The sequence below is a fragment of the Penicillium verhagenii genome, assembly GCF_028828195.1.
Source record: "Penicillium verhagenii strain IBT 33310 chromosome Unknown utg000006l_segment0_segment0, whole genome shotgun sequence".
NCBI classification, from domain to species: domain Eukaryota; kingdom Fungi; phylum Ascomycota; class Eurotiomycetes; order Eurotiales; family Aspergillaceae; genus Penicillium; species Penicillium verhagenii.
Window position 1 is genome coordinate 1,310,909 of NW_026643170.1, and position 18,201 is coordinate 1,329,109.

Below are 18,201 nucleotides of genomic sequence, written 5' to 3' on the forward strand. Positions count from 1 at the left end.
CATGGTGGCTTGTGGCTGGTGGACTCCACACAGGCCATAATTCTCAGGCCCGTGAGCTCTCGTTGGCCCAGTGATGGTATGTGGCCAAGTCAACCTTACCCGCTTTTACTTCTCTCCCATGCATTTCATTGCAGCAACCCATGGATCACATTGGTTTCAGAACTTCCAGGGCGCTTGTTCCTAAAATTTATCATCTTCTGTCTTACTTGTAAAAGATTTTGATCCTATTGCATTCTTTCACCATAATTCTCCGAATCCCTTTGAACTCGCCTCTTCATATCACTCCCGATTTGATCCACCCGAGCGGGTCCAGCACATGCGCACTGATTCGTCTGCCAACCTCCGTCATCTGCGATCGCCCGCTTCGTAAACACCAAACAAGAGGGGGCCCTCCTTCATTTCTTCATTTCCCTTCAACTTGGCATTTGCATATCGTGCGACGAATCCATCCTCCTGAGAACTCCCGGCACGTTCCCCCATTCGCGACTTCCCTAAGAAATCTATTACTCTGAAACGGCGCCGAGAGTTTAGATCCGTCGGTCGGGCTAGTGATTCTAGTCACCCTCTCTGACCACTGACGTTGGTCCTTGCTCACCCGCACTCCTGGGCGCAATTTCCCGTCAACCACTCCTTGAGATACGCACTCTAAGAGGTGGGCGCAATTTAAGCTGAACCTTAGTTATTGCTACTGGGATTACGCGCAATGGCCTACAACAGACTCGGTTAGTTTCCCGGACTTCTTTTTCTTTGGTTCTTCCCTGTCTCCCATGAAACAACACATAGCTACTCTATTCTTGTACTGTCTTGCTGGTCATTGATGGTGCATGCTTGCGGTGTTGTGACGGAACAAAGACAGCACTTGCGCTTCGCAGGCCACACTCAGGACCATTGGATATCGAACATCAAACATTAAAAACTAACATGCGCACGCCAGATCCCTTTGGGGACGAGCATCAGAATCAGTCTCAAATGCATCCTTATGACGCTCGTACTCCGTCGCCAGGCCGTCCCCTAGACGCGTATCAGTTACATGATAACCCATATGGACCCCAAGGGCATTTACCCATGCCCTCTAGCGATCAGCTCGCCGAACAACCAACCGTGAGCATGCGCACTAGTTAAATTCCCCGCAGAAACCATCTACTGACACGTTTCGCTCAATAGTACTCTGTGGAAAATGTTCACAATTCCTACGGCCATCATGAAGCTTACGAGAGCCACGAACACGAGCAACCCTATGGTTACAATGACTATGCTGTCGACCCGGAAGCCCACCACGATGCCTACTACACACAACCCTACCAGCCGACACATACCCCCCATGATGATTACGATTTGGGCCAATACCCTGAGGGCGGCCAGACTCCCTTCGACGATAACGACCCCTTAGTACCCGCAGAGAATCCATTTGGACCGGATCATTATGACACAGAGCTCCAGGATGAGCTTCGCCCGACTCCTAGTCCCGCTCCCATTCGTCGTTGGAAGACTGTGAAGGAAGTACAATTGTTCAACGGCAACCTCGTTCTGGATTGTCCCATTGCGCCAAAATTGCTGAGCCAAATCCCTCACGCCGAGGCGCCAGGCCGTGACGAGTTCACCCACATGCGGTACTCGGCAGCTACTTGTGACCCGGCGGATTTCTTTGAAGAGCGATTCACCCTTCGTCAGAAGCTTTTCGCAAAACCGCGTCACACGGAGCTTTTCATTGTGGTGACTATGTACAATGAGGACGACTTTCTCTTTGCGCGCACAATGTCCGGTGTCTTTAAGAACATCGACCACATGTGCTCGCGAACAAGCAGCAAAACATGGGGTAAGGATGCATGGAAGAAGATTGTGGTTTGTATTATCAGTGATGGTCGTGCAAAGATCAACCCGCGTACTCGTGCCGTTCTTGCTGGTTTGGGTGTTTACCAGGATGGAATCGCCAAGCAGCAAGTTAACGGCAAGGATGTGACTGCCCACATTTACGAATATACCACACAAGTTGGTTTGGAGGTCAAAGGCACCCAAGTCCACCTTAAGCCTCGTCAGGGTCCTCCTGTCCAAATCATTTTCTGTCTGAAGGAAAAGAACCAGAAGAAGATCAACTCCCATCGTTGGTTCTTCCAAGCGTTCGGCCGACTGCTTGATCCCAACATCTGTGTCCTTTTGGATGCTGGTACTAAGCCAGGCAAAGATTCGATCTACCATTTATGGAAGGCCTTCGAGTTGGATCCGATGTGCGGTGGCGCCTGTGGTGAGATCAAGGTCATGCTTTCTCACGGCAAAAAGTTGTTAAACCCTCTGGTGGCCGGTCAGAATTTCGAGTACAAACTCAGCAACATTCTCGATAAGCCCCTGGAATCTGCTTTCGGCTTCATTACTGTGTTGCCTGGTGCTTTCTCTGCCTACCGGTTCATCGCCTTACAAAATGACAAGAATGGCCAAGGTCCCCTTGAACGATACTTTGCTGGTGAGAAGATGCACGGTGCCAATGCTGGTATCTTCACAGCCAACATGTATCTTGCCGAGGATCGAATTTTGTGTTTCGAAATTGTTTCCAAGCGCAACTGTCGCTGGCTTCTACGTTACGTTAAGAATTCAACCGGTGAGACTGATGTGCCTGATCAGATGGCCGAGTTCATTCTGCAACGTCGCCGTTGGTTGAACGGTTCATTCTTTGCGGCTGTGTACGCCATTGCACACTTCTACCAGATTGGTCGTAGTGATCACAGCTTCATGCGCAAGTTTGCCCTGTTCATAGAGTTCATCTACCAAACAGTGGCGATGATATTTGCTTGGTTCGGTATCGGTAATTTCTTCTTGGTTTTCCACATTTTGACGACATATCTGGGCGACGACGATCTTCTAGGGACTGCTGGTAAAGTCCTGGGTATTGTCTTCGAATGGCTTTACCTTGCGACTCTCGTCACATGTTTCGTTTTGGCTCTTGGTAATCGGCCCGGTGGTTCCAACAAGTTTTACATGACAATGGTCTACTTCTGGATCTGTATCATGATATACCTGTCTTTCGCCGCTGTTTTCGTCACGGTCAAGTCGATTGAAACCGAAGTTGCTGAAAAGAGCTTCACGGTCAGCCAGCTGTTCACCAACAAGACGTTCTTCTCAATCATCGTATCTCTCGGCTCAACCTATGTCATGTGGTTTGTCGCATCTTTCGTCTTCTTGGACCCGTGGCACATGTTCACATCGGTATGTCTCCCTTTGCCCATGTAGCTGTTACGAAGTTTTCCTAACCACGTCCAGTTCATACAATATATCTTGTTGACCCCCACCTACATCAACGTCCTCAACATTTATGCCTTCTGTAATACTCACGATATCACTTGGGGCACAAAGGGTGACGACAAGGCCGAGAAATTGCCCTCCGCAACTCTCAAGCCTGGCGGCAAGGTTGATGTCAATATCCCTCAAGACGACGGTGATCTGAATGCTCAGTATGAAGCCGAAGTGGCAAAATTCGCCATGAAGCCACCCAAGGAGGTCCAAGTTGTTTCGGAAGAAGAGCGACAAGCAGATTACTACAAGGGTTTCCGCAGTGCAGTCGTGCTAGCCTGGGTATTCTGCAACTTTGCTCTAGGCGCGGTTGTTCTCAGTGCTGCTGGCCTGGAGACATTCGACACTACTACCACTTCTGATAGTACCAGCACGGATGAGACACAGACTGAGCGATCCTTGATCTACATGGAGGTCGTCTTGTGGAGTGTTGCTGGCCTTTCCATGTTCAAATTCATGGGTGCAATGTGGTATTTGATTGTTCGGATGGTGAGTCCCCCCCCCCCCCCCCCCCCCTTCGCCCCCATTACTTTCCTTCCCATTTGATGCATCTGGCTAACTTAGACATTTTTCAGTTCCGAGGTGTCTGATTTCATTTCTTTTTTTTGCCAAAACATTTGTTTCATTCAGCCTTTTCCACTTCGATCTTGTTTTTCAATATATCCCACCACGTTGGACTTGATTGCTTCTGAGCCTGAACCTTATACCACGGCAGGTCCGGTCTGGTATGGATAAGGAATCATGTAATATGTGTGATGAATGTTTTTGACGGCAGTATTTCTTTTTTCTTGTTTCTTCTTTGGCCTTGATGTGATTGATGTATCTGATATGGTGTTGGACGTTTGTTTCTTGTTCCATTAATGTTTTATCTACCTTGAGACGATGCATGTGTGTATGCATTGGCATAAAGGAATCTTTCTCTATGTACCTGCATATATGAGTTGAGTTTTCCTTTTCTTACCTTTCATTTTCAGCCGAGTTGAGTGGGTATTGGTATAGACGAATGAATTAGACTCATGGTACAATCTATCTCTATTTCCATCTCTAAACAGTCTGGTTCTTCGAATGCACACATAATGCAATCCCACCCAAAACCAAAACCAGCCCAAGCCACGTCTGCTTCGCAATCACCTTGCGCTCCACATACCATTCTCCCAGAACAGTAAACAAGAACGCACTCGAGTTGGCTAGCGGCACAGTCAAAGACAATTCTAGCAAAGCAAATGCAAGATCAGTAAACCGACACCAACACACAACGCAATGAACTCCAAAATAAAAACATACCATGCTTTCCAACCAAAAGGAAAAACCAAATACTCCCCGTCAAATTGATAACCAACGGAACAGAATAAGCCGGCGTCCGCAACAGGTTCACAACAGTCCAGAAAATAGAAACAACCTTCCTCTTCACCCACGATCCCGACGAACCCTGGCGCCTCCACTTAGGCACCGGCCCATCATCCACCCCCACACCCCCCTCCAGCTCAGAATTCAGCTGCGCCGCCGCACCCTCATCACCGCCCTCCTCAGCCCGGTGCTGACTCCCGCTCCGCCTCCGCACGCCCTCGCCCTCGTCCTCGTCATCCTGGTTCTGTGCATGTCCCGCCGGCACAAGCAGCTCTTGCTCCTCTGCCCCGCCTCCCTCCTGGCCCTGTGATCGTGATCTGCCGCGTGTGTCTGTGTCTGTGTGTGTGCCCCGCGCTTGCTTCTCCTGTCGCGCATTAAAGTCTGCGGCGGCGCGCCGGATAAAAGGGGTTGTGAAGCCCCATGCTACGCCGACCAGGAGGAAGGAGAGGACGTAGTTGAAGACGGAGGGCGCGGGCTCTGTGGGGATGCTTGCGTCCGGATCCATTGTGTTTCAAGGTTCCCGGTTGGCGGGTGAGATGGGGGGTTGATGTTTGGGGAGAGGAGTTAGTATGGAGATGCTAGCATGCTGCGGTAGTGCTGCCGCCGCGAGTGGGTGGTCCGTGCATTTGATAAGATTCACTGATAAGAATGGTAAATGATAACTTTGATAAGGTCTTCGAGCATCAAGGGAATTGTGCTGGAAAATAGCAGTCGAGCACCAGCGAGATACGGTGTTCATTTGTACTAACTCGGGGTTGCCGACGTGCGATTTATGAGCTCTGCAAAGCCTGCTCGACTTCGACGCCGCGCGTCCTACTTCTATACATATGGTATTTCGTATATGTTGGTCCTTGATAAGAATATGTAGAATGAATTTCGTACTTGAGATTGGCATTATATTCTACTCATTACCTTCTATGTATCAGATTTAGATAAGACTCGGAGATTCCAAGCTTACATACCTCGAATCAACATTATTTGAAGGAGTTCGGGAAAAGCTGGAGACAGAAGCAAAGTAGAATTGATCAGAACCACATATTACGGCCACGTCCCAGCAGAAGTACTAGAACAATACAAATTCAAATACATCCACGCGCCCGCAAAAATCACCGCCGGCGTCCTAACCTGATACTTATCATCTAAGCGCTCCGCCAGACGATCGAACTCATCCGCACCCGGATCAGCGCCCGCGCCCTTCAGCCTCAGCCTCCCAATCTGCATCTTGATCATGAGAAGCAGCTCGGGGAAGACGGTCACGCGATCGACGGGTTCGGACAAAAGCTGTGTTGCCACGACGTCCATGTAGTCGGTGCAGCGCTCAGCTATGAGCTTGTTAATGTTGTCCATGTTGTCATCTTCTTGTCTGATGAGGCTTTTGAGGCGTCGCTTGATGCTCTTGAGCGAGCTGAAGAAGCGGTATTCTAGATCCGGGATTGTGTGGTCATTTAGGCAGGGGATTATTTCGTTCATGTTTTTGACAAGGCTGTCTCGCTCTTGGTAGAACTCTGTGGGGTTAGAAGACATTTTTGGGCTGTGATTGTTCAGATGTTAGTGATCGATCCTTATGTGTGTGTATTTTTGCCTGAGATGATGGATTTTGAGCTCTTCGGCTCCAGATTTTGTATAGGATGGTACTGTGTGTACTAGTCACTGGCTACTCACTCAAGCCTGCCCGGGTGGTATTAGTAGTTGACGGGATTGTGCTGATTTATATGCTCGAATTCCCAACCTTCCAAGGGTATTAGGTATCAGCTCATTCTGCTTTCATGTTCTATAAATAAATGAAATAATAATAAGTCGATTGTCATAAGAGAGAAAGCTGTTGCATCACAAAGCATTGCATTGTTTAGTTATAAGATGGTCTATTGTATTAAAGGTAGGTAATTGCTCAAGTGATCCAATTACCTGAATAATGGAGACTCGATTGACAAAGTGGGATTTCCCAAAGTGACCACAGGTAAAAGGGACGATTCTAAATCTAGCAGAATAAGATCAAATGTTAAAGAAAAGTAGAAATAAAGAGATAAGGAACAATGACGACAGTCAGAATATGCACAATGAAGAATGGAAAAAGTGAAACAAGAAAGAAAGAAATTTCAAAGAATGTAGCAGGAATCCTCAAATCAGCCACTTGACTTCTTTGAAGGAGTGAAACGCGCAAAGCTCTTCTTGATACCTTCCATGTTCCAACGCTTGACACGGAACAGGTAGTAAGTCAAAACAGCAATGAAAATATTGAAAACAATGTAAGCCCAGACGATGCCGTAGTTTCTCCAGCGCTGGCTGTAGTATATACCCGATCCAGCAACGTACTGATCCGCAATAGTAACGGCGCAGTATTCGCAACTGGATGTGGCAGCCTTATTCAGAACCTGGCCGCCAGTGGCAGTAGCATACTTCTCCAGATACTCCCAGCACGTCTGGCCAGAAGGTGGGTTGAAGATAGACAGCTCGTCAGTGGCACAGACAACATGGCGCCCGTGAACCTGGGTGCTAGCCATCGCACCGGTCCAGTAAGTGAAAGGTGAGACGCGGTACATGAATATCCAGAATCCTGGCAGATCGGACGGAGGCTGCATGACACCACAGAACGTGAGTGACATGGCGAAAAGAAGGACGACGATTGCGCTGGCGGTTTGGGCGTCGGGGAGAGCGGCAATGGCCATCTGGCCGAATGTGCCGGCGTAGATGAAGAATTGGATGCAGAGCAGGAGGACGGTGCCTTGGGTTTCGGAGCTGGGAATACCCACGACGGCGTAGAAGTAGCAGCCGAAGATGAGAATGCCGGTGATGATCATGTAGGGGATTTCTACGATGACTTGGGCGATCAGGAAGGCTTTCCACGAGTAGGCCTTGCTGGGACGCTCGCGCACTTCGTAAAGTGATCGTTGAGCGACGAATAGAGGCATCAACTATATTCATGTTAGCAGTCTAGAATCAATTTTTAATCATAGGATGAAGCACGAACCTGTTGAACGAGCGAAGTGAAAATGGTACACAACATGAAAACGGAGTAGATGATAGTCTGCATTCCCTGCAAGGACGTCTTCGCTTGGTAGAAGGAGAAACCAATGAACAAACCAGCGGCAATACCCAGTCCCCACTTGGAGACGATGTAAGAGGGCATACGCCAGTACTGCTGGAAGACTCGATAAGTGACCTGGTAAAGCTGGAACCAGAATGGCATGGCAAATTCAGTAAGGCCCTCAGACGAGTTTTCGACAGGAACCTTCTCTTGTTGCTCTTTGTGGATGCGATCAAGTTCAACTTTGACTTCTTGGCTCTCCTTGCTTCCTTTCCACACGTCGAACCAATTTTCACCTTGCGGGTTGCAGCCAGCATTCACAACGTCAAGCATGTACTCAGCCGGGTTCTCGCTATCGTCACACTCGCGGGCTCCGTGGGCCTCAAAGTAGTCCAACAGAGTTCGCGACTGTTCGCCGATTGGACCGAAGTAGACAGTCTTTCCGCCGCGAGCCAGGAATAGAAGTTGATCGAACTCCTGGAAAAGAATGGCACTAGGCTGGTGGATGGTGCAGAGAACGGCTTGGCCGTGCTCGGAGAGACGACGAAGGAAGGAAACAATAGACCAAGAGCTCTGTGAATCAAGACCACTTCGTAGACAAGTTAGCACGGTTGAAAATAATTGAAATGTTTGAACGGTAGGTCTTACCTGCTAGGCTCATCAAGGAATAAAAGGAGCTTAGGCTTCGCGGCCAACTCGACTCCAATAGTCAAAAGCTTGCGCTGTTCAACGTTTAGTCCCTCACCGGGAACACCGACGATCGCTTCAGCGAATTCTTCCATACGCAGCATACGGATGACATCCTCGACATAATCGTACTTCTCCTTGACCGAGACACTAGCCGGTTGCCGCAGAAGAGCACTGAAACGCAAAGACTCCCGAACGGTGGCGGTTTCCAGGTGAAGATCCTGCTGCTGCACGTAACCAGTCTTGCGTTGGAAACTTTGATCCAGTTCACGACCATTGACAAGCATATCACCAGTCACCACACCGACCGAGGTGCGGTGCGCCAAGACATCTAAAAGCGTGGTCTTACCAGCTCCACTAACGCCCATGAGCGCAGTCAAGGTTCCTGGCTTAACCCATCCGGCAACATTGTCCAGAAGTCTGCGGGGTTCACCCTTGATCTCAATATCGTAGCATACATCGTGCCAGGTAAAGATGTCAGTCTGGGGCTGAATAGCTCCCATTTCCTGACCATTATTCTCTCCATAAGCCTCCTTTACAGCGGCCTCATCAGTGGTCTCGATATCAGACTTGCTCTTCTTGTAACCGCGGCGCAGATGGGCAGGCTCATGACCGCGACGGAAGACCAAAGCCTCGGCTGTACTGGTAGTAGACGAGTTGAGCTCACAGGCGATGAAGTAGATTGCCATAAACCCGACCAAAAACGCACACAGAATTCCGAAGTTTCTCCAAACGTGGGAGAAAGAATACCGGTAGTTTAGGTAGATATAACGGTCACCGTTGACAGTCAGAGCGCCCGCAACTGACCCAGCTGTACTGCAAGCGAACGAATCCCCAGACATATCCGCGTAAGAAGGAACGAATGCCGAGCAAGGGAAGTCACGTCCGTGGAACTCGTTCGCGATCAAAATCTCGAAGGCGTAGTAGATCGGGTTGAGATAATGAATCCACTCGAACCAGGGATGCATGGACGGGACTGGCAAAACAAATCCTGTATAGACAACAAGTGCTAGAATCATAACACCAGCTAATCCCATTGCTTGAGAAACCGTCTTTGTGACAGCCGCTAGTGTCCGGAAGACCGCACTCATGACAAAAGTGATCATGAATGTAATGAGGAAATAGAGGAAGAAGTTGCCAGCTTTGCGTTGAAGACCGACAAGGAAGTAAAGAATGATGTTGAAACAGACTGCCAGCGCAAATTTCACTGGTATGTCGGCTAAAACACCTGCAATTGCTTCGGTGAAAGGATGATAGAAGGCGTAAGAATTGTGTTTCTCAATAATAGGCCTCTGGGCGTAGAGACTGTTGATCTCGGACATAGCCGTCAAAGCGTTGAGAAGGACTGCGAAGAAAAGAGCTGCACTTTTCGAAGTAAAGCCGGAAGTAGCATCAGGAGAGTTGTAGAAGGTTGAACCAATGATGAGAGCCATAATAATATTACTGACCACGGTGGAGACGGTGGAAGCAGCATCATTCCACAGCCGTTGATAAGCACGAACCGTGTTCAGTTTGATCTGCATGGGTATGCTAATAATGTATGGAGACGTAGGACGAGTGTGCTTAGCTTGCTTGTCGCGCTTCTTCTCTTGGAACGCAACAACAGCCTCAGCATCATTTTCCACAGGGTAGGTCTCTTCATATTTAGCGATATCAGTCCGAAGCTGCTTATATTCCGAAGACTTGAGCCAGGCAGCTTCGAACTCCTCGGGGGTACGAGGGACTTGAGACTCCATACCAGGCTTCGCTTGACGCTCGTCAGGGTTGGTAATCGAGGTCAGGAAGTCACCAGTGGTCTGTCTTGGAGGGCAGTGCCAGCCCTGGTTCTCGAAGTAGGCCTTTGCGCTATTTGCCGGTCCGAAGAAGACCTGGTGGCCGGCGTACAGAACGATGACTTTATCGAAGCGGTCGTAGATGCTCTGACTTGCCTGATAAGCAGCCACAGCGTGAGCAGAGCCAGTGAGATCCGAAAGCAAACGAAGAGACTCGACAAACTTCAAGGCCGTGGCCGAATCCAATCCACGTGTGGAGTTGTCCCAGGCAGCCAGCGGCGATGAAGCAAGTGCCATCTCGGCAATACTGACACGCTTCCGCTCTCCGCCGGACACACCACGGATAAAGTCATCTCCAACACGGGTATTGTAGGTGTGGCTTAGGCCAAAAACTGCCATCACGATCTGCGCCATGTATTTTGCGAATTCAGCGCGGCTCATGCCTTGGAATCGGTGGGATGGGGTTCGTGTTGCGGCTGCGTGCTCCAAAGTCTGACCGACAGTGAGGTGAGGGAAATGGCGATCGACCTAAGTAGATTGTGAGATTTAGTCCAAGTCCGCAGTATAAGACAAGAGGGAGTTATGTCGGCTTACCTCTTGATTGTAGACCATTTCACCCTTGAACTCTTTCATCATGCGGCGCTGGGGGATACCTGGCAAGAATCAGTATCCAAGTAAAACAGGGTAATATATTAGTAGTGAAGAGAAGTCTTACCATTGTAATTGATGACACTATCCTCGCCCATTTCCAAGCCATGCAGCTCTCCCATAATCGACTTGAGCATCGTACTGCAGCCTGCTCCAGGGCGACCGAGCACAAGCAATAGCTCTCCACTGTTGAGAATACCATTGAAGTCCTTAAGAATGCGCTTCTTGGGAGATTTCCGGAAGGCCTCTCCTATGCGAAGAGGTGCTGTCAACATGGATGACACTGTGTCCTGGAACTGGAGCTCGGATCCGGATCCATAAACATTGAGGTCCTTGAATACAACGCCCATCTTCTGGGCGCGCTCTCGACCCACATCTCGCATAGCAGCGACAATCCATTTTCGTAGATCGAACTTTCCAGATGATGGGTTCAGGGTCGGATCTTGATCAGCAAGTGAGGCTAGACGGTGTGCAGGGCCACCAATCGATTGTCGTCGAGACTGTTGAGTAGCGATGCGCGTAAGGGTTTCGACCTCATTGGGGTCGATTAAGCCAATGGGCTCGTAGGTGACTGAATTTTCACTGTCGATTTCATTTTCATCTTCTGGAGCTAACTCCCTATGAGGCTTTTCTTCCTCCTGGGGAAAGGTAGACATGACTGCCGGGACCTTAGGGCTCGGTAGTAGTCTTGGAAGGAGAAGGGTGAATAAAAAGCAAAGAGCCAATGCCAAGGAAATTGTAGGGAAGATCTTAGTATTTATTTAATACTTTTTTTAAGTCAATCGGACACGGAATGTAATCTTGTACCTAGTGAACCTTAAAGTCAGTATAATGGTGACGCTATGGGGGTCCAACGGTTGGACTATTTCGGACAGCCAGTAAGGCTGTGGACCTCTCGGCGCCCGGAATTAGACCAAAGGACAGATGATCGGGTCCCGGGTGAAATATACGGGCTTTGGTTGGACCCCGGACCTTCCCAGATCCGGGAATTGTGGATCTGATGTTCCTTTCATGGAATCGTGCATTCCACAGCTTCAGCCTTTGTCGATCTGCGGATCCCCCGGTAGCCGCTGACTCATCGGATCTGCCAAACACCGATCAGATTTAATTGAGACCAGAGATTATGAAGCAAAGATTTGAAAGCAAGAGTAGAAATCAAAAGAAATCAAAAGACCCATATAGATTGATCGTTCGTGCTGCAACTTGTGTAGGGTAAATACTCAGTACTAGTATACTATTTTGGATCTCAAGAGCCAATCGGTTTACAATCCAAATGTAAACGTCATAGATCATATTAGTACATAAAGTCAACACAAACTTTTCCACACGTGCTAGTTATCTACTTTTTTATGTGCCTTGGAGCGTTCCAAGGGTTGCGCCTTCTTACTCCTTGAATCCATATTGATATCTCCTTGGAAAGCCCCTATTCCAGATCAATATCTTCAGCACTAACCCACTAGTACAAACATGACCCACTAATTTATTCCGTTCAAAACAGGCATCCAATTCTTTCTCGGCAGTTTCCCTCGTGAAACCGAGGCCCAGGAGAAATTGCCATTGGGAAATTTTCTTCACTACCTACTATGTACATAAACAAGAAGTGCCCAGCTTACAGCCACATGCATGTCTTGCCCTTACCCATGGATCTCAAGTTCTAGATTGGTTTCGAATTCGACACTTCAAGCTCCTTACATACGTTATGGAGGCAAATAAAATCTGGACCAACTTGAATCGTCGGCACCGACCATGTTTACTATATAAACAAACTTTACTTGCCACGGCCCAAGACCTCCGGAACATAAGGAATTATGGAACACCGAGTTACGGACGAAAATTCAATTAGTTCCCGACCGAAAAATCTCGGCTGCCGATCGGCATCGGGGAATTTACTGACACACGGCAGATCTATCAGCATAAGTTGCATAACTAAGTGATGTGAGTCTTGGACTCCACAATTATTATGCCGACGGATGACCCAGATCCTATCAGTTGATGATGTATTAGTGATCACTGATTTCTGCACCAGCCGGGCGAACGGAGTTCCTTTCCCGAGTCGCATACTGAAGTTATGAATGCGTTTTCTTAATAAGCGGAACATTAGGAAAGCGGATCAAATGGGTACCTCGGTGGATCGTCTAGAACATACATAATATTGGAATAAGAAAATGAAAATCTAGACCAATAACGAATGCGCAGCGTTTACAAACCCCCCAGAGCTTGTTGCTGATATCGTTCAAAAGATCAAGGTGTTCGTTCCACAACAGAATCAAGTACTCTCCCACGCCCCAGTCTTGTGTTGACACATGGAGTTCAGACCGAGTAAACATTCCAAGTTTGTTCGAAGATAAGACGAACTAAGACACCGCATGGCAAGCCCCTTGCTCCAGCAGCTCGCCCTCATCAACCTCCTTCATAATCTTAACCCCAGAACTAGTCCCAATCCGCCTCGCCCCAGCCTTAAGCATGCGCAAACAATCATCGGCAGTCTTAATACCCCCACTGGCCTTAACCAAGACACCATTAAAGCACACCTCCGACACAACATGCATAATCTGCACGCTCTGTAAATCCGCACCAGGACCACAGAACCCAGTGCTCGTCTTAATGAAATCCACCCGCGCCGTACACGCAACAATAGCAGCGGCAATAAGCTGATCTCTATTGAGCTGGGACGTCTCCAAGATAGCCTTTAGCTTCGTCGGCGAAGGTGCCGCAGCACGCACAGCCATGATATCGTTGTAAACGGCCGTGTAGCCCCCGTCCTTGAGCTTGTGGTAATTGATGACCATGTCCAGTTCCGTCGCGCCCTGTGAGACCGCCTCAATCGCCTCGCGGACCTTCTCCTTCGTATCGTGCGTGCCCTCGGGGAAGCCTACCACGCAGGCGACGCCGACCTTGGTGTCTTTCAGGTTGGCGACGGCGCGGGCGACGTGGTTTAGTCGGACACAGACGGTGGCGAATTCGTATTCTTTTGCTTCGGTGCAGAGGACGTCGATTTGGCTTTCTGTGGCGGACTCGGCTAGCAGCGTGTGGTCAATCAATTGCGGGATGTTTAGCGGGATCTGCAGTTTTGGTATAGATCTTTCGGGGATGCGCTCTGTCAGGCCGCGGATCAATGTTGCCCAGTCTGGGTCGTTTAGTGGGACGGTCGACATCCTGGCGTGGTTGCGATCTTTAATTTTCTTTCAATTTTCTTTTCCAGGGAAATCTGTTGCACTGGAGCTCTGGTCTGGAGGGGTAAGAGGGGGTGTTGTCACGTGAGAACTTTAGGGGCTTAATGGCTCATCATGATGACGGGCCGTTGATTCGGCTTCTGACACATTATCCGGGGACTAAGAGGTGCACATTTGTGGCGTGGAGGCTTGTCTGGGTGAAAAGCTGCCGTCGTTTGATAAAACACGGCAATGTATATCTCTCTTCAATCTTATCTTCTTATCAGAAGCTCGGGCGATGATAACCTTATATGTGATAATGCACATCGTCGATCAAATCTGGCAAATGAGCGGGACTAGATATATTATTATAGCAGACACCCGGGATGTTCATTCGATATCATATGAGAAGCACCTAGTTGAATGGGTTGAAGCACAGGCAGCCAATATCCACCATTGGGCCTGCCAAGAATTTGGAACCCCCTCATCTTCTTTTTATTACTGATCCTTCAGGTTCGACTTGGTTTTGCGATTCTTCTACCGACAGCTGCGGCATTCCGGTCCTCTAACATCATCCACACGCCCAATACGTCGACCAGGCCCACCTGGACCGCCGCCGCCGCCAGGGCCGTAGGAACCGGAGCTTCCACCACGAGTATCGCGCGATCCGGACGAGGACTTAGGTTTATGGATGTTAAAGGACGAGTTCTGTGCGGCGGCGTAGGGGTCCAGCTGGAACGAAAACGGGTCAGTCCATATTAAGAAACGACAGAGTTGGGCAAAAAGGCAGTGAAAGGTGGAGAATTGCGCGTTGTAATCACGGACTCGGGGGTCTCGTACCGATAAGAAGCTGACTATGTACAGGCCGAAGAAGACATAGGCGCTTTCGATGAATCGCGAAACACGGACTGAGAGAGGGAGGCTATTCAGCGACCGGGTTAGTATGATGTCCTTTCTCGAAGGTTCAAGCAACAGGTGATGGATTTATTCACCTCGTCAGCGCTTGGCCGTTGGAAAAATAAGCCGTTTGTGGTTTCTGAGAAGACATGGTTGGAGCTATTGGCTGGTGATATTGGAGGGAGGTTGAAGTTGACGAGGTGGAGTTGGTGGAGACAATCCGGGCACGATAAGGCCACTCTAGCAGGTTACAGCTTATCGAACTTGGGAATTTACCCACGGGCCACGCTATAGATCTACTTCTACTTCTACCGAATGTGTAGCGATATAAAGAAATTTGAGGGCATATTGTTACGCCTAGCTCTAAGTATGCTAATTCATTATTTGTGGCTGTTTTGAGATATAATTAAACGGCACAAGGCCTTAATTCACACGACTTTATTGATCGTTTCTATGTACCGTTGTCAAACACGAACAGAAAACAGACCAATGGGAATGCTCATCCATCAAATTAGAAAGGGGAAAGACCAAAGTGATAATTTAATCTCTCGACCCCGACGGCTAAAGCTAATGCCAAACACTACTGGCGTAAGGAATCTTCATTTGCCGCGTCGGGCATAGAAAGCCGGCCCTTCGGGCCTTTGGGGGCCCATGCCGTCGGGGGTCGACAGTGACCACGAGTTGCCTCAACTAGGTGGAATTCCCGGGGCTGTCGCAATAAGACTGGAAAAAGGATAAAGAAACACTTGAAGGTATGGAATACTAGTAGGCACAGCCGCACAGCTTCAAACGGAGAGCCATCCCTACCCTGCTTACTTAAACAGGATAAAGGGACCGCCCCGTCCCAAACGGGTATGCAGGATGTTCGGTTCAGAGCATCATCAGATCTATAGATGCAGTCCACTCCGGCGTCTTGGCCATCTTCGAACTATATAATTCGAAGGAATCATTTTATTTCCCTTTTTTTTTCTTACATCTGATTTTTCCTCTCTTGACCATCATCAACAACTATTTTTATCACTTTGCATCTATAGCAACATCTATAGCAATAGCTGTATCGCCTAGGATTGGGGTCCACTGCAAGCCAAGCCTAGAGTTTCAAACGTGCTGCTCGACACCTCTTAAGATCTGACGCCAGGGTCGATTGAGTAATACTCACTAGTGTGTCGCGATTCTCCAGCAAAGGGAATCAGCTCCAACATCATGTACGCGCAGTCCGAGAAGCTGCCCATGCATGGGCAGGACCGCATGCATTCACAATCACAATACGACACATCTAGCTACCTGCCTCATCAATACGATCAAGTCCAGTACGGTCACCTTCAACCTGGAGGTCCTCAATACAGAGAGCCTCAGTATAGACAGCCACAATATGGCCATCCTCAAAATGCACAAACACCTTACGGACACCTTCAGCCCGGTCCCAGCCCTATATTTGGAGGGCAAAACACCCCAGACTCCAGATACGACTCACAAGCTGGGATGAACACCATGGGAGGGCCATTGCCTTTACCCATCGTGATCCCGCAACAGCGCCCAGGGTCCCAGGAGCGAGGCTTCATGGCCGCCTATGCGCCATCTCTGGAGTCGTGCGGCATCGACCAAAGGTCCTTCTTGCGCTTCATCGATGAGACTAACACGGCCTTAGAGGGCAACAAGTACCTCGCCGGCGTGCAAGTGGTCTCTCTTGGCGTGGGCTTCACTCCCGAGCTAATCGTCATGGGCGTTGCCGCGGCGGTGCAAGCGGGCGCCTGGGTAGCCAACAAGGGCTACGTCAGGGGAAAGTAAGTTTAACGAGACGACTCTACTCTCAAGCCATGATGCTGATAAGCCATCCCCTGGTTAGGACCAATAATGTCATGGACAAGCACAACCGCGAGCTCTTCGCACCTCACGGTCTGTTCTGCATGATAATGAAACATGAGCCTGAACTCAAGGAGCCCAAGAACTCCAACCGTCTCAAGCAGCTTGCATCACTGGCTGTCAACGGCTCAAGCAATAGCGGCGGCAGTGCGTGGAAGCGTGACCACATTTCCGGCAAATCACAGGGACCTGGTGGTCTGCCTACGGCCGTCGCACCGCTTGTCTACATGGACAACCGCAGCCACCACAAGAAGTACCTGTCTGATTCTCCGCCCGAATCACCAGGGTCCAAGAGGGAAGTCGCCTCCGCCGGACGCAAGAGTTCGACCAAAGAAAAGGCCAAAAATGCCCTCGACAACTTCAGCGACTACCTCGACCGTCGCGCTCGCTCAAAGTACATTAGCGAGAACGGCAACGACGTGCTGAGCGGGCCGGCTGGTCGCGGTTTCAGCAATCGGTATCTTGACCCCAATCATCCGGCCGTCAACGGTGGTCTCATCGGTTTGCTTTCCGGAGGCGTGCTGAGTCCTACCCCGGAGGAGCGTGCGCAGAAGAAGGCTAGCAGGATTGATGACGAGGAGAGGAGAGTCCTTGACGAGTACAACGACCGGAGGGAGCGCGTCTTCAACGACCGACGCAGCCAATCCGAGACAGATCGGGAGTTGAGGCGGTTAGAAAAGGACTACGAGCCTCGTTTGGAGCAGTTCCGCAAGAAGAGAAGGGCGCTGGAAGGTGGTAATAGATCCATCAAGAGCGTAAGTCTAACTCATGGTTTATTCTTCCTGCTGATTTGGTGGTACTCTTTTTGCTTGGTTTTTTGGCTGACCATGGCCTTTTGCAGAACATTTTGTACCTGACGATTGTCAACCTTCCTTCAGAGGCCTCTCTTGCTGCCGCTTCCTTGAATCTGGAGCAGGAATATGGTCACAGTGTCATGACGGAGACGATACCACCTCCAGCGTACTTAAATTTCATTCATTAGTATAAATTCACATATCTTCCTGGCAGTTTGCGTGGGATAGCGGATGTTCTGCGGAGGATTTCTTCATTTTTTGCCTCAATCTGAAATTTGAATGTTGAGTAGACCGAATACCCAAACCAGACAGAAATGGAGCCTCAATAAGTCTGCTCATGCTCGATGGCGTTGGAAGTGATTGGGGCATGTTGAGCCATCCCAACCAAGCAATCACGACGAGCATCCGATTCCTGGGTGATTGGAAGTAGAGTATGTCGACAAGAATCAAGATAATACCCCTTGGAAATACCCGCGTGCGGCTGTCCCGGTCTAAGCCCGAAACGGTTAGGGTATATCCGTGATCTCTCAGCCCTGAAGGGGCTCGGCCGCTCGGGTAGATATCGCCCCCATCCGCCTTTCATATGTTACTGGATTATACCATAGGGATCCATACCGTAACGATATACTATAAGAATTGGAAGATACTAGCTATATTATTGGGAAATTTACTGGTAATAAGTTGCCTGACCGACAAACCCTTTGTTCCAAGATTACTACTAGTAACTATTCCTA

The 18,201-nt window shown here is 49.2% G+C and overlaps 6 protein-coding genes across 6 annotated transcripts; 2 read left to right on the forward strand and 4 right to left on the reverse strand.

The window, feature by feature from the left end:
- Positions 1–921: 921 nt before the first annotated feature.
- chsA (chitin synthase I) lies at positions 922–3,872 on the forward strand (the record flags this gene model as incomplete). Its single annotated transcript, XM_057165300.1, has 4 exons — positions 922–1,101; positions 1,165–3,198; positions 3,253–3,771; positions 3,858–3,872. The coding sequence occupies 4 exons, from the start codon at positions 922–924 to the stop codon at positions 3,870–3,872; spliced, it is 2,748 nt and encodes a 915-aa protein (XP_057020899.1).
- Positions 3,873–4,326: 454 nt separating this feature from the next.
- Positions 4,327–5,134, reverse strand: N7466_005904 (uncharacterized protein; the record flags this gene model as incomplete). The annotated part of the gene is made up of 2 exons (XM_057165301.1): positions 4,327–4,493; positions 4,567–5,134. 2 exons carry the CDS (start codon positions 5,132–5,134, stop codon positions 4,327–4,329), a joined length of 735 nt encoding a protein of 244 aa, XP_057020900.1.
- Positions 5,135–5,667: 533 nt separating this feature from the next.
- N7466_005905 (uncharacterized protein) lies at positions 5,668–6,153 on the reverse strand (the record flags this gene model as incomplete). The annotated part of the gene is made up of 1 exon (XM_057165302.1): positions 5,668–6,153. The coding sequence occupies one exon, from the start codon at positions 6,151–6,153 to the stop codon at positions 5,668–5,670; it is 486 nt and encodes a 161-aa protein (XP_057020901.1).
- A 599-nt stretch (positions 6,154–6,752) lies between these two features.
- N7466_005906 (putative ABC multidrug transporter) lies at positions 6,753–11,417 on the reverse strand (the record flags this gene model as incomplete). Its single annotated transcript, XM_057165303.1, has 5 exons — positions 6,753–7,541; positions 7,598–8,243; positions 8,303–10,641; positions 10,708–10,766; positions 10,829–11,417. 5 exons carry the CDS (start codon positions 11,415–11,417, stop codon positions 6,753–6,755), a joined length of 4,422 nt encoding a protein of 1,473 aa, XP_057020902.1.
- A 1,698-nt stretch (positions 11,418–13,115) lies between these two features.
- On the reverse strand, positions 13,116–14,961 carry N7466_005907 (2-deoxyribose-5-phosphate aldolase; the record flags this gene model as incomplete). Its single annotated transcript, XM_057165304.1, has 3 exons — positions 13,116–13,917; positions 14,455–14,835; positions 14,906–14,961. The coding sequence occupies 3 exons, from the start codon at positions 14,959–14,961 to the stop codon at positions 13,116–13,118; spliced, it is 1,239 nt and encodes a 412-aa protein (XP_057020903.1).
- Positions 14,962–16,013: 1,052 nt separating this feature from the next.
- On the forward strand, positions 16,014–17,655 carry N7466_005908 (uncharacterized protein; the record flags this gene model as incomplete). The annotated part of the gene is made up of 3 exons (XM_057165305.1): positions 16,014–16,594; positions 16,657–17,428; positions 17,515–17,655. 3 exons carry the CDS (start codon positions 16,014–16,016, stop codon positions 17,653–17,655), a joined length of 1,494 nt encoding a protein of 497 aa, XP_057020904.1.
- Between the last annotated feature and the right edge of the window lie 546 nt (positions 17,656–18,201).